Source organism: Talpa europaea (genome assembly GCF_964194135.1).
Source record: "Talpa europaea genome assembly, chromosome: 2".
NCBI classification, from domain to species: domain Eukaryota; kingdom Metazoa; phylum Chordata; class Mammalia; order Eulipotyphla; family Talpidae; genus Talpa; species Talpa europaea.
This window is the reverse complement of record NC_140068.1, coordinates 77644892-77661149: the sequence shown is the minus strand read 5'-3', so window position 1 is coordinate 77661149 and position 16258 is coordinate 77644892. Positions and strand designations below refer to the sequence as shown.

The following is a 16258-nucleotide window of genomic DNA, read 5'->3' as shown; positions in this document are numbered from 1 at the left end:
CTTCCTATTCTTTTCTGTAATGTTAACTCTTCAGTGAAATTTGTTTGCCCTATGCTGTCTCTTAACAGATCTATGGTGTTCAGTCCCTATGTTAAGAAAAAAGGAATTAAAAGGGAGCAGGGAGAAAGATAAAATTTGTAAATAGGTTTGAAAAAGTAACAAGAACCAAAAGAGGCCACATTATTCCTATTTAATACTAAATAGATCAATATCTTTACTGGTGCTTTCAGAATCCTCAAATTAATTCCTGTGCCTTACATATTGACTTACATATTGCCTTACATATATAATATTTGAGCTTTAGCAAAATATAATTCTCTTTGGCATCTATAACTTAAAATATTCTGGTGTATAATATTATATATTACACATATATAATATATGTATGTATATATAAATAAATCTACCTTCCCAAAATGATGGAATCTAATTCCAGTGATAGAAAAATACAATTGAATGGGGCAAGAAGAGTCATTATAAATTTCAGCCTTCAACCACAGCCTCTTTTCTATTTATCACAGAGAACTAGTGGGTACTATTTTTGGGTATCAAATTGTGAAATAGGGTATAAATTATTTCTCATAACAATCTTCAGTGAACAAATACATACCAAAAACTTAAGCTATCAAAATAAAATGTTTTATATCAGAGCACATTAAAAATGAAATAACAAAAATACATTTAGCAACAAGAGCACAGTCACAGCACAGAATCACAAAGCTGCACAGTCCATTAGAGGTCATCTCATCACAACCAGCTCTCCCTACACATCCCTGCCTTAGTTCTACTCCATCTGCACCTTAAAACATGGAGGTTAGAATAGGCACAGAAATTGTTGAAGTCAGAGAACTGTGAACATCATCTGAGGTAAAAAATGAAATATTACAATAAGGCATGAATTTAGGAAAAAACAGCTAGTCAACATTACGCAGTCTTATTACAAATAATACAGGCTTTAACAGCTTGATGGCTAAGGTCAGTAACCGGATAGTTCTAACTCCATTCCCACTTTCAAAAGTATTTTTATACCACGTAAATAGAGGAAATACTATAATTTTACACTAAAATAATATAAAACCATTACAAAAGTTCACTGGAAAAGGAGAAAATAAAATTGTTTAAATGAGGAAAATAGGAAGAGGGTGGGCAACCGGCTACTGGCATCCAAGATATTATACAAATCAGTTATTGTAACTCAAGACATATCTATCCTACAGAGGGCACTGCTACATATGTGGGGAGAAATACATAGCATTAACACAGTGCTAAGCAAAAGGTAGCAATATGGTAAAGTATGACTTTTCACTCAGTATCAGCGTAGAGGCTGAAAGGACAAAGACAAAATAGACTACATAACCAAAATTCTGGTCTCTTTTTGGTCCTTAATTATAATGGTTTATTTATGAAATCAAGCTATAATCAGTCTTTTCAAGATTAGACTCCAGGGCCTGGGGTTGTTGACAGGTCAACAAGTGATGTCATCATGCAAACTTAGGCCACAGACCTTTCAGGAAATAAAAGCAATGGCTTCATGCCATAATTGCTATACCAAATACAGTCTGCAATAAAAGTACTTAATACATAATACATATTTCAATAGCTAGAGCTGCCAAATTCAGAAAACTGTTTACCTGTTTGGCCCTCTTCCTTGCATCATCCAAAGATCTTCCTCTTTCTACTAACCGTTGAACCACTTTTTCCCATCGACTCTGCACACTGATCAGTAGATTCTTAATTAGGACAACATCTTGTTTCTGACTAAAATATTTCAGGTGGGTTCCAGTTTTGTCCAGTTCTATTATTTGCTCACGGTGAGAATTCACTTCATTGGCAAAGACCTTTCCACAAAAAAAAAAAAAAAAAAAAAGGGTTATAATTAGAAACAAATGAAAAACTGATCTATCTTGAAAATGCCTTGTGTCATAAGCTGAAACTGTTTTCAAAGGACCAAAGAAAGTTTCAAATTACCAAATTCATGTTTTCAACATTAAGACAGTCTGTTGTCTAAAAAGGTCTGAAATGAGAATGCTAGCCATGTGAGTCACACATACCTTATGTTCATCGATTTGAAATAAGACTGTGTCCAAGATAAGACTTGGCCGAGAAGCAACATTTAGGGTCTGTTCAGCCTGTGTAAGCCAGTTGATAAAGTCTTGGAGAGAATTGTGGAACTCCATTGCCAAGTTGAGGGCCTCTTCCAGTTTAGTCTGCAAAGGGAGATTATTTTGTATTTGATGATATTTAAGGTTCCCCTTGCCCCTTTTAACTACCCTGGAAGGGTTCCTTTCCATTTATATTTATGAAAAATCTATATTACCTAACAGTTTATGAATGTAAAAGGTCTTCACTCACATACTGACAAACCAAACCCATTTAATTATAGAAAGAAGCATTTCATTGCAAATAAAACATTTTATTATGCAGTTCAACCATGTTTTGGAAGCAATTAAACACAGAACACAATTACTAAGAATCTGCAAAAAGAAAACCTGATATTTGCATGATTAATTTGGGGGGTTAAATATGAAACATACATTATGCTCTGTCAGTGATGGCCTATAATCAAGTATTGCTAATCTCTCATTCTTCTTATAGTATTAAACAATAATACTTAAGATCTCTTAGATTGCCATCCCTATGCTTTTTAAAAAGTGGCAAAATGAAAAATATTTTCCTGAGATTTTAACCCCTTATCATGGATTTGTTAGGTAAGTCCTAATAAAAATACAATCACCTTACTCATTTATCTCTTCCTCCCATGCCCCTCCAACCTACATAGAGAGCCCTTTGCTTAATAAATGTGATTAGAACGGATAACGACCCACAATTCATCATTTATAGATTTAAAAATACACCTAGTAAAACTTGATCAATAATATACCTTCATCTACATTCGAGTAGATTCCTTTAATTCTGTTCTCCTGTGTTAAGACAGAGTATTATTTTCAACTCACCCATGAAATCTCTAAAAGTATATTGAGAAAATTTACATATAGATCTTAAAAGTTCTGCTGATAATTCTATTCAGGTAACAATAAAAACTATGAAATAAAAACACCTAAAACATTTATTCATCCAATCACATTCATCAAGGCACATACTTTCCTTTCATTGAGTTTGGTTTCCACTGATTCCCATTTTTCTTTCAAATTATTTAAGTCTTGGTCAATATTTGTCTCTGCAGATTTGGGGCATCTTGCAAGCATCTGCTGGCCTTTCTGCATCAGACTCTTGTACGTTTCTTCTTTAACATCAAAGGCAGCACAGATTTCCTATATTGAATATCACCCCAAGTTAAAGTATTTTTATAAGAATAAAATCTAAAAGCTCTGTTTTTTCAAGTTCAACCCCAAGTCTCTTTTCATATATAACAAGGGAACAGAGTAATGGTGACACAATTAATCTTTTCAATATATTAAAACACTTAAAACCTATAGTCATACCCTGTCTACTGAGAAATTTCAGAAATGGTGTTATCATTTTCAATCTAATTCAGTACGCCAAAGTTTCTGAAACAATATTTTACATGTTGTCAAGAAAGATTTCACTGTACAGTATCCAATGACAACTCTGTGCCCTTGGGCAAGTAATCTAATCTCCCCAATCCTCAATTTCCTCCTCTGTAAAATAAGGGGCTCTGTGAATCTGTCCTTGGACTGTAATATTTTATTGGCATAATTTCGTTCTGTGCTTGGAAGACATACAGTGGGTAAAAAGTTAAGACAATGAACAGTAAGAGATTTAAGGCCATTATTTAGACTCCAACACCAAAAATACCGGTATTTCTAGCACTTACACATAATGATTTCTGCTGTAAGTGTTCATCCTTTAAACCACCTCCCACAACTTACGTTTATCACCAGTACCCACCCCCAACAGTCAGTCTCTTAAAGGAGGCTAGAGTTGTAGGAAATGACGGACATGGACATACCATGTGGGCATTAAGCTGCTCCCTGGCTGTTTCTGGTAATCCTCCCAGAGGTTTGGATGCTAACAGATGACGCTCCGTGTCAGTTAACCACTGCTGCAAATCCTCAATTTCTCCATGGAACCCTTTGGCCTGGAGGGGTTGAGAGTTTTAAATTTGGCCATAAACACTGTCACTTTCAAGCAGAAAACAAGGTTCAAACAATCCCAGTCTGTTAAGCCTCTGGATTTTCCTTGCCTGTCTCCATCAGGTGAGCTCTAGCAGATAAGACTATCACACTAAGAACTAGAGAGCTGCATTCTTGTCTGCTCTATTCTCTAGCCCACTTATCTTCACTCCTCTCCTTCAGATACAAAGAGTAAAACAGGATCTGCAAACCAATGAAAAAATTTTACGCTCTTTTGCTTCTGAAGGCTATAGAAAGATTCAAAATTGATTCTCTTATTCACCTGGCGCAAGGCACTATCCAGCTGCTGCTTCCTTTGCTCTGTTTTTTCCAAAACATTTTGCCAGCGTTGGTTTAAAATCTCTAGCTTGTTCTGAAGGTTGCTTGCTTCTTCTCCTGCACTTGATTCAATTAGATCATTTCCTGCTTTATTAACAGCTTCCACTGTAGTCTGATGAGCTAATACATCATTTTGGAGCACCTAAAAATATTAAGATAACACTGTGTTTGCTGTTTCAGAACATGTTAACATTGTTTTCAATGCAATAGTTTTATTTCCTGGTTATGAAACACTCTGAAACAAAAACATCATATACATAGAATATTAATACCAGTTAAGTTTTAAATCAAGGACATTTCCATAACTCTGCAGGTTTGCTGGATATATCTTCAGTTTACCAGTAATCCCTGAAATGATTATCTTGCTAGTTTTTACCATTAGACTAACTTTCTGATGGCAATATCTAGATAATTAAAAAGGCTGTAAAATTTTTCATTTACTTCACACGCATCTTAATTGAACTTCAGTTTCACGTATCCATTGACCAATTCAAAGGTTTTTTATTTTTATATATTTATCAAATATTAAATTATTGTATTTCTAGATATGTGGAGTCATATATTTACAAAGAGTACTCTGAAAGGGAAGGGAAATATCATGGAATATTACTTTATCTTCACTCGTTGGAAAAGTGCTAAAATTAACTACTAAGTTGACAGGAATCCTGGGAGGCCCTAGGACTAAAGAGAGTGTCAGAGATAATCAAACCATGTATTACAAAATTTAATTGTTATTTTACTAGAAAATACATACAGAAAATGCTCACTACAGATCCCAGTAAATAATGCCTTCCTCTTATTTAGTGCAAATATAAGAATAGATTAATAACACTTTAGATAAACTAACACAAGGCAAGAGTGTAACAACAGAGATCAACCACAAGCCAAAAAAAAAATATATCTATTTCTTATAGTGAAAAGAAGTGCACCCTAAAGGACAAATAATAGTATAGTCACAGTGTCCTTTCAAGAAGACTTGTTACATTTTTGGAAACCAGAAGAAACTTTCCTCTAACATTATTAAGAGCTGGTGACAATCCTTCTCTACACTCACTGACTCAGGGCTGACAATAGGAAAGGAGAGGAATGTCATTTTTCATCCTCTATGTAAGACACTCCACATCTGGAAGGAAATTCAGACCAGGGTAGATATTCACGGAAGAGCACTAGCCATCTGTGATCACTGTTTCTTTGACTGTGTTCACTCATCTTTTGAGGCATCTGGTGAAGGAGTGCATTTCAAAGGTTATAAAATCAACTGAGTAGAGAGTGCTATCTTTATAAAAATCATGTACTTTGATATGTGAACAGTAGGAATCACTTTCAAAAGGCAGGAGTTCAGCATTCTTGTGCTCAAAATGTAAACGATAAATCTATAAAATTCATTCTTCTAAAAGGTCAGAATCCTGTTACGTAAGGCAAAGCCCAGGAGCCAGAGTAGAAAGCAGGAGAGAAGGATGGAAATTATTCCCCCCTCCTTGTTCTAGCAACAGAGCTGGAAATTCTAAGTCCTTTGAATTTTTGACCTTTGAGAACTAGAAGAAGAAAGAAGTCATTCCTAATGGTTCAGAATAAAAGAACAGAAATCAAAAGTAACTACTCTCCAAATCCAGCTAAAATAACTGGATCAGGACATCGTTTTCCTGTCTCACTGGTTCCTTTTACTGCTCGAAGGTTCCTGTTACTGACATAGGTATCACAGATGACAACTGCTCAGTTTATAAAACTCTAAATGCTATGAACTCATTCTATGAGAATAAACATTTCGTTTCTATGTAGTCAGTCTGACTAATTATTATTGCTCTTAGTAAAGGTGCAATTTAAACACTAAATTGTAAAAAAATATTAATGATACAAACCAGGACTTAATTGCTTAATCATATGTGGTTGGGAAATGACTACAGAACTATAGACAGAACCACACAAATGAAAAAATAGAATAAGAAGAAAATTTTAAATTAGGGAACAATTACTGTGGGGAAAAAGCATGAGGGGAGAACTAAAGCAAGAATATTAAAAAATTATATATTATGATTTTAAAATGTAAACACCCTTTATTTTAAAGAGCTAATAAACATGTTAAATAATCAAAAGTTTTCAATTTGATAATGAGGAAAGACATATTTAAGGTTAGGATCTATGATATGACTTTCAGTAAGACACCATTACTAATGTTTAATTTAGAACTATATGACTTTAAATAAGACATCATAACTAATGTGTTTTTAGAACTATACTATCTTAAGTATAGTGACGAGCCAGAATTTTTCATGAAGAATTGTAAATGAAGTGTCACAAAGATGATATAAAATTGTTTTGCACGTATATCTAAAGACAAAAATTTTCAATTTAGAAGTTTTAAATCAAGTGCAGGACACATAAAAACTTTTAAATATAACACATATTTAAAGACACTAATTCAGAAAGAAAGGCCAGGACACAAAAAGTCAGTGAAATGTAAGAGACAGAGACAAAAGCACAAATCCCAACATAATTGAGAAGTACAGGAAGATAGAAATATACTAGACATGCCAAACAGTAGCAAATCCAGGAGACGCGCGCGCGCGCGCGCGCACACACACACGCACACACACACAGAGCCTGCAATGCAGCAGGATTTTGAGCCTATGAGTTTATGCTATTCCAACAACTTTTTAAAAAAGTATTGAAATAACACTGGTTTATAATTATTATGTAGGTTACAAGTATCAGCATTATATTTGGACATCTGTATATACTGTATTAAGATGTTGATGAAGAGGTGGGAAAAGGAAACCCTTGTACAGGGCTGGTGGGATTGTAAACTGTTGCAATCACTAAGGAAAACCACATGGAGACTCTTCCAAAAATTAAGAACAGAAATACTGTGTGATCCAGATATTGCATTCTGGTTATTTATCTGAAGATAAATATTTAAAAATACATATATATGTGCTACTATTGTTTATTATCTTGCAATAGCCAATTTGGAAAATCATGTCGACAGATGAATGGATAAAGAAATTGAGGTCTGTATACACAAAGGAATACCACTACCACTCAGCTATCTTCCAAAAAAATATATGAAATCCCGACAGCTGTTAAAATTGAGTATGTTAATTGAATGACAGAATCACAGGCTTAAATTTTTAATGTTTTCCATTCAGCCCTAATAAAATTTAATGAAAAGTTTCTCATTTTTGATGTTTTTAATAGTGACAGTCTTGAGCAAAGAGAAAAATATTTAGAATATAATCTTTAGAAGAGTAGCTTTAAGTAATTTAACCTACAGTTATAGATGTTAAATATAAATGTGCTAAAATCATCAACTTGAAAAATGCATAAAAAAGAAACAGACAAAAATTTTTGATGATACTATAGAGAAGAAACATAATATGCAGTAAGAGATACATACATGATGCTTGGCAAGTTCTATTTCAATGGCTTTAGGGTCTCCTCCAACAGGCTTCTGTTCATTTAGCAAGCCCTCAGTGTGTGTCAGCCATGCCAGCAGCTCATCCAGAGCATGCTGGAACTGCCCCAGTGCCAACAGAGCACCCTCCAGCTTATGCTACAGAAAAAGTGGTGAGAGAGAAGTCCATTTAAGTCCATATTATGAGTGGCCTACATTCATAAAGCAAAAGCAAAAAAAAAAAAAAAACAATTGTTTCATATTGTGTAAGTCTACAAGCATATCCAATGAAGCCTAATCATATTCTTCCCTATTTTAATTTTCAGATTTTTATGGGTTAAAAAACACCATATGAGAAGAAGATTTATAAGTGAGTTTAGGGGCTTCCAAAGTTTGTGTACATAATTGCCTAATTTTCCTTTTTAATAATTATTTTACATCAATATGTGAAATCAAAATATTCTAATTTCTTAACAGAACTCTTATTACCTGTCTGTTGATAATTCGCTCATCTAAACTATCCCATATCAATTTCAATTCCATTAATGGGTCTTGAACAGTCTGTTTGTCAGCCTCTTCTGTCACTTTCTTCAACAAAAGTTCTGCTTGATGGTTTAGTCTTTCCATTTCTATCTGTTGTTGATAAGCTTCAGACTTAAATTGCTATTTATAAAAAAGATAAAATAAGGAAATTTTTTGTTTGAATTAGTAACTTTAAACAAAATAATTCTATGGAACAACTCTTTATTCTAATGTATACTTCCTTTTGGGTGGGGGTTGAAGAGGGTGAAGAGAAAAAAGTATCTAACAAAGGGTCTACCAATAAAAGAATAATAGATAAAAGATAAGGAAGATCTTTTTTCTTTATTTAGTGTTTTCTGATGAAACAATGCTTCTATTTATAATTTTGATATTTTACCTTTATTCTCTATAATAAAAAATTAACAAACTTCAAGGCTGAAGTTATTCCAATATCAAATTATATTTAATAAATGAGTTTTGAAATTATAGGAAAGAAAAAAATACATAGTGACATTTATGAAACCCAGAAAAAAAACTCTAAGAATTCAATATTTCCCTCTCAAAAACATACACCCATCTTGCAGCCAGTCAACATTTTATCTTTTCTGTAGCTGTGCTTTGTTCATTAATATTTAACTCTTTTTATGCCTCTGCTGACTAAGAGTCCAATTATTCTCTGCTTGTACTTTTTTACTGATAGTTACTGATATATAATAATTTTGGTTTTGCTAACAAACACAGGCAATAAGTGGCTACTTATAATAGAAAACTGTCCTGTCATAAAATATTTATTTTAATTTGCTAAAGCAAATAATTAAATAGCAAATAATTAGTGGTTAAATAGTCCATTTTTCAAATATACGGAAAGAATAATTAAAAATAATAACTAAGGTATAGCGACACTTGCTATGTTCAAGCTACTTTCAACAACTGATAAAGAAAATGATTGTATCCTCAATTTAATCTATGGACACACAAGTGAGACCAGTTAGAAAAATTTCCTGAGATATGGCTTGTAAGTGGATAAATAGGGAAATAATCTCAAACAACCTGACTTCAGAGAATGCACTCTTAATCAGCCTGCACTATGACAACACAGATAAATGAAAATGTCCAAAATAAAATCTCCTCCACACCTGTAATTTTACATAAAATATATCATGTTTTCACTACACAATCAGAAGAAGTAAAAATAAAATTGATGCTAATAATAAATTTTCAAAAAGAATTTTTTTCTAAATAAAACATTCTATATCACTCTTGGAGATGAAAATACTCTAATTTTAAAGCCAGATAAAAATCTGGAAGAATTCATTGAAAATGATGTGATGCCACTATGGATGGAGAATTAAAATTAGGAAGGAAATAGCTGATCTCACTTCAATAAGTGGTCCTCAGTAGAGAAATTCAAAGAGGAAACAGTCCAGCCATTTTCACAGCTGGATATCAAGAATCATGAAAGAAAAAATTATAGAGGAAAGCAGATGGAAAACAACAAACATTTATAAAATAAGCATTTTTGGGAAACCTTTTCATGCCATAGATGCTTCTTTAGCCTGTTAGACTAAATGATCAACTTTGTAAACTCTGAAGAAAATAAAATCATTGCTGTATGTACACTGGTAACAATAATATACTCCAGAATAAAAAGTTATAAAAACCCTTAAAGTATAATCTACATTTGTATAAAATACACATAAACACAAATATATTCAGACACATCTCATATTCTATCCTGCTCCTAAAAATGAGAATATCCAAAAGGTTATAAATTAAGAGTGGTTGCCTCTGGGTATGTAACAATTGGGGTGGCTTAAAAAAAAGCCACATTTTTGTTTATTTGTATTTTCTGAGTTTTTGTAATGAACAGGGGTTGGATTAATTAAAAAAAGTACTAGTATTTGATATCCTTTATTTAATGAGCATTATATTACTACTTTTATGTGTAGGTATAATATTAATTTTGTAATCAAAATGTAATGCTTCACTTATGTAAAATAAATAAATTTGCATAAAGAATCTCATGAATCAAAAATTTTAAAATGCAAAATCTTGAATAAATTCTTGAGCTCCACCCATACCTTTAGTTCTTCAATCTGCTGCTTGACAGTTTCAAGATCTGTTCCGATTGGAGACATTGAAGCTAATTTACCACCTGCAATATCTACCCAGTCGAAAATTGCCTGAAAAACACATTAGTCCATGTGTTATTATAAAAGTGCATTTGGAATGTTGGATCTTGATTGTTATAGGAAAGTACAGCCATATATTTACAAAGATATTATGGAATAAGCTCTTCTTTGGTTCACTGACATAAGTAAAAACAATGTACTGAAATAGTTGTCCCAAACACGAAATAGATATAATGTCTAATTCTGCATCCAAGTTTGCAAAAGATATTTTTTCCCAAAAGAATTTAGAATATTAAGAACATTTTTCAAAACTCTACTTGAAAGAATAGTTTTATAAATTCAATCATATGAAATAAAATACTCTGTGCTTTCTTATGTCTGCCTAAAAGGCAGAATACATTGATAGAGAAAGATTCATATCTATTTGTTTTTTTCGAATAAACAAGAAATATTGTTTAGCACTGAGCAAAATACTTAGCTTAACTAAACCCTTAACATATTCCTTAAAAATCTTCCTTTAAAATCTTGCACCTATAATGTTAATATTAAGAACATTATTCTGAACTGGAATACAATCGTCAGACTCTGTTTTTCTTGTTCATTTTATATAAACATTGTAAAATATGGTTTAATTCACCCTTTTTTTGGACAATGAAAATGCAAAATTGCTTTTCACTTTAATAAAATTGCCAGACCATATAGTAGGGAAAAAAAATGTTAGAAAATACCCATTTTTAAATTATCAAAAATAAACCCCAAGAACTTAACGCCACAACTTGAGAAATAAAATTTATTTTAATTCAGTCATACCTTTGAAACCTCTCAAGAGATTCTGAAGTATTCAACATGTAGGAACAGCTAGTACCTTTTTTTTTCTTTTTTAAGATTTATTTATTTATGCATACAAGAGCTGGGGTACAGGCCAGATGTGGGGCGGGGGAGGTGGTAAGAGGATTCACCAGAGGCAGAGTGGGGAACAGAACAGGCAGAATGACTGAAATACACTGCTGAGGGGAGCAGCAAGTGAGTCAGGAGAGGTCTGCTGCACAATGTGGGTTAGCTCCCTACCCGGGAATTGAATTCATGCTCCAGAGGCTGTGGACAGCTTCACAGGTTGCATCTCAACCCCTTGCGCCACCAGGGAGGCCCAACAGCTAGTAACTTTTAATAAATCAAGTTGCCTTTCATTACTACAGGTGATGCTACTAGCCCATACCAACAGGACCTACAATGGGCCTTGTTCTGAACAATGGCAAGAAGATTACACAAGCCACAATATTTACTCTGTGACCTCCTGTGCTAATAGCCCCTGATGTCAAATGGCTGCAAGTAGTGGCAGTGCCACCTTCACCCATGGAAGAGGGAACAACTCGATGACATTCCAAAGGTATGTGAAATTCATGACCTGGTTTCACAGACTAAGGGAGCTTGATTAGTTACTGTCCATCAATCCCTGTCCAATAAATTACCACTTGCTTAAAAATGGGTGCGGAGGGATTATAATAAGGTATTATTTGTAGTGAGTTTTATTTTTCATATAGTTCTGAAGTACAAAACATTTTTCAGCTGGCATAAAGCAGGGCTTGTGATATTTATTTTACAAATACAGAAATGGAGTGGCATAATAAAAAGGAAAAGATGTTCTCATCTAAGTTTTAAAAATAATATACACTTGGTGTTATGGAAATACTTAGGAAGGTTTTTTCCATATGCTAGGAAGGATGAAAGGTTAAAATCTTGCCAAGCTGTTAGGAAATGGAATAAAGTTAAGGATGGTAGGGAAAGAAATATCCCTGAGTTGGCCTCAAATGACAAGAGAATTTTTAATACCGAAAAGAAAAGAAAGTTAAAAAACTTGTTAGGTAACTGAACGAGAATGCTTAAAGGATGGGAAGAACAGCTATTAAATGAATTTTTATGTGGAAAAGAAGAAAATACTTTTTACACAACAGATTATGATTAATAAAATAAAAATCTATTTTAGTTCGTGGAGAACACTGGCTTCAAATCAAATTTCTTTACTTCTGACTTGAGTTAAACTTGGTGATATTTTTAGGTAGTGTTTACTCCTTTCATCTTATTCCACTCAACTTTAGAACAGAACTCAGATTCAGTTCCATGTCACTGTCTGGTGTTGAGCCATTTATGAAAAATACTGTGTGGGAACATTTACTTTCACTTAAAAAAACAAAAATATTTCTTTTCAAAATAAATTTCACTGAATGTGTATATAAGGTATGTTTGGAGCTATATGTAAATTTCAAGTGTCAGAAATATCATCTACAAAGCTAAACGTGGAGAGATGAGGCAACTGCAGGCACAGATTTGCTAGCAATTGCATACTCACTTGCAGCCCTGGGGTGGTGCCAATGTGTAAATTTGTAGACATCAATTAGCATGATTCCTCCTGCCAGTCAGACCAGCAGCCGCTTACCTGCAGTCCATCCTGGTACTGAACAGCTGCTTGCATGGCCTCCTCAAGTTTGTCCACCCGATCTTTCCAAGATTTATTTAGAGAATCCCATGCTGAATTTAACTACAATATAAAGATTAGAAGAACTCTTAGTGTTATGTGTCCAGTTTTCAACTAAGTCTATCAAATATACTAAGTTTAACAACATCTTTATAAAAACTATTCTATAAAAAGTATGGTAGTTTGTACCTCATCTATGCTCTTCTTGACAATGGGTTTATCAGGTTCCCCGCAGGCAGCGATGAGTTCAGAACCCAGGTTAATAACTATATCCAGCTCTTCCTGTAGTCCATCTATTTCTTCCCTTATAGCCTAGAATAAGAAATGGCAGCTTTAGAGTTCTAAGCAAACCCACATTGAAACTAAGAAGATCATATAAAGATTATTAATAGTCATTATTTTTAGGAGGCAGATTAGATAATTTTTTTATTTTCTTCTTTCTGTTTCCTAATTTTCTGCAATAATTCTTTTTCAATATGAAAAAGGAACAGAAGATAAATTAAAAACAAAACTATACCCTTTGAATAACAAATGTCAAGTTTGTATTATCAAGACAATATTTAAGAAATATCTCTGATACAACAAATATCAGAACAAGTTTTTTCTTTATTTTTCTAATATCACATACTGAAAAGCACAGAAAGACATTTTGTTTTTCAAACCAACTAGTTTGGCAATATACACTTAAAATAGACATAAGTAAAATATGAGTTTAAAGACTTGACACAATTAATATTCACTTATTGAGTTAGCATGATGTTGCTCTGGATTTACATTTTATAGCATTAGCTTAGGACTTTTGAACTACAGAATACTATGACAAAATCCAATATTTTACCTTTGCTATTATCTTCTTGAGTTAAATATGTTTTACTAATTCAAGAAACATTTGACAAGCATAAATCAAGCTCCTAACTAGGTTTTGGGGACAACACACACACACACACACACACAAAATAGTCATGGTTATTTCAATGAATGAGTTCTAAGTCCATTTAAAGACAGAGGTACAACCAATGATAAGCCAAGCTATGCATCTAGTCGCCTGCATGAGGAAAGTATTATGAGAACACACAGAGACTAACTCTGTTAAGTATATAAGATTCTACATGGAGGTTAACAATCCAACTGAACCTTAAAGATTGAGTATGATGTGCCAGAAAAGTAGCAGGGAAAACATCCAGGGTGAGGAAATAAAATGGGTAAACACACAGATGCTTGGAAGAATAGAGAAAATTTAGAGGAAGACCACTTTTTAATTACTAAAAGAGAAGGCAAAGGATCAGTAGAGGGAAAAAATGGCTTTGGAATCATGGGCTAGGCTAGATACTCTGTTCTATGGAGTTTGGACTGCATGTAACAGGCAGTGGATGCCCTTAGGGTGGTTCAGCAGCAATACAATTAGAGCAGAACCAGAGAGACAAGTGATGGCAAGGTTTGAAGGATGCCAAAGAGATTCTGCAAGTAGAAGTATCACTTTGGATTACTTTAGGAGCCAGAGAAAGAAAGAGAGAGGGGCATGGGAGGAGGGCCCTGACATAAGGCAGATGCAGTAGAGATGGAAAGAATCTTTTAAAAAATGAACTAAGTGAAATGTGGGCATACAATATCTCTTACTACATCCCCCTGCATTCCACTTTCAGACCTAAATATAAATTTTAATAGAGTAATTCTGAATGTTTATCAAAGACATTCTGGTTTCATTATAATTATACAACTTATTTTTTAACTTCAAAAGAGATTTTCTACTTACTTCTGCTGCCTCTTGCTGTTGTTTCACTACTGAGGGGTCAATTCCAGGATCTTCCAGATCACGGATGAAATCTTGAGTGTCTTTAGTAGTAACTACCAATGACATGTGATCACACCAGAACTTCTCTGCTAATTCCATTACATCCAATAGTTTGGCTTCCCTTTCTTCCACCAGTGTGTGTATGTTTTCCCAAATGAAAACCATTTGATCAAGTTTATCCTGAACAGCTATAGTGCACAAATGTATCAAAAAGGTAGTATGTTAGGCCCAGTTAAGTAATAAGACAAAAAGACTTAGTTTATACAGAAACAGTGATTCAATGTTCTATGTATCTAAAACTGGATCATATTTTGGTTGACTCCAGTCTAGTGTGTGTCGCCCCGACCGGTGGCCTATTCTACACAAATGCACCATCTGCAGGAGTCCTGTTCCTCCTGGACCAAAGCTCTTGCGGACAAAAGTGTATGCTCAATCACAAGTAGATTAAGTTCACTAGGTTTCATGCTCACCAAGACTGGCCTTAATTCCAAAGAAAGTGAAGTAACCATGTGATTATCCAAACCAAGAATAAAGATATTTATTCAGTCCAGGAATACAACAATTTATTACATGTATTTTGGACTTGTTTCTAGAGTCCTTCTCATGAATTTCCACTAATCTATCACATGCTTTTCATTTGACCCTGAGCTCCTATCTTTCAGGTGGCTGGCTCCTATCTCCCATCCATTCAGTGATAATGGATGCCATTTCTGCGGGATGGGACATAGCTCCCATTATGGAGGTAGTAGAGTTGGTAATGAGAAAAAAAATCTCTAGGCCTGGTCTTATTAGTACTATGCTTTAATACATGCTTTTTGTAAAATGGCACACTTTGTGTTTAACTGGTTTATTTCAAAAACACAGGAAGACATTAATGATAGATTTATATACACAGCCCCTCAATTAAATCACAATTGCAATACGTTTTCTGAACTCTGGAATTTTTCTACATAACTGAACGGTCACTAAACAGCACTAACACTTGGAGTTGTTCTGAAAGTAAAATTCAATTGCTTTCTTATTCTGAACTTATTACCTTTGGCAGATATATCTTTGTCAGTGCCCCCAGATCGAGCAATCATTTCCTCTCCTCTCTGTTTAAGAGTTTCATACAATGGCTGTAGCTTCTCCATGTCTACCGACACATTCTTGTTTTCACTGATTTGCTCCTTGATCTTCTCCACCTCAGCAGAGATGGAAGGTGGCTGCCTTAGTCGCTCCACAATGCGTTCCAGACTCTCAAGGATCTGGTCTATCTTGTCATGGAACTAGTGGTAAAACAGAGGGGTCATGTATGGGGAAAAGATCTGTGATACCAAACATGAATTTTTAAATGAATTTTAAAAAGGGACTAATTCTTAGTCTCTTTGTCATAATATCCATCAAAAGAGTTACATCCAGGTTGTGTATGAAACATTCCTAAAACTGTATCTTAGACATACCAATCTGTCTCTTATTACTTATCCAGACCAGACTGTTTCTTCCAAATAATTGAGTGTATTCATTAAGAGATGG

The 16258-nt window shown here is 33.9% G+C and overlaps 1 protein-coding gene across 10 annotated transcripts in view; it reads right to left on the bottom strand.

Annotated features, from left to right (window-relative positions):
• DST (dystonin) overlaps positions 1-16258 on the bottom strand; it is a gene marked incomplete at both ends in the record, with an annotated part of 433522 nt that overhangs the window by 29833 nt on the left and 387431 nt on the right. For all 10 annotated transcript variants that reach the window (XM_084229023.1, XM_084229019.1, XM_084229024.1 and 7 more), the window contains 12 exons: positions 1632-1838; positions 2052-2207; positions 3102-3272; positions 3932-4060; positions 4378-4575; positions 7828-7983; positions 8314-8487; positions 10428-10529; positions 12913-13014; positions 13141-13263; positions 14705-14931; positions 15780-16011. In XM_084229023.1, coding sequence (XP_084085149.1) covers positions 1632-1838; positions 2052-2207; positions 3102-3272; positions 3932-4060; positions 4378-4575; positions 7828-7983; positions 8314-8487; positions 10428-10529; positions 12913-13014; positions 13141-13263; positions 14705-14931; positions 15780-16011 — 1977 coding nt within the window. The remainder of the gene's footprint in view (positions 1-1631; positions 1839-2051; positions 2208-3101; positions 3273-3931; positions 4061-4377; positions 4576-7827; positions 7984-8313; positions 8488-10427; positions 10530-12912; positions 13015-13140; positions 13264-14704; positions 14932-15779; positions 16012-16258) is intronic.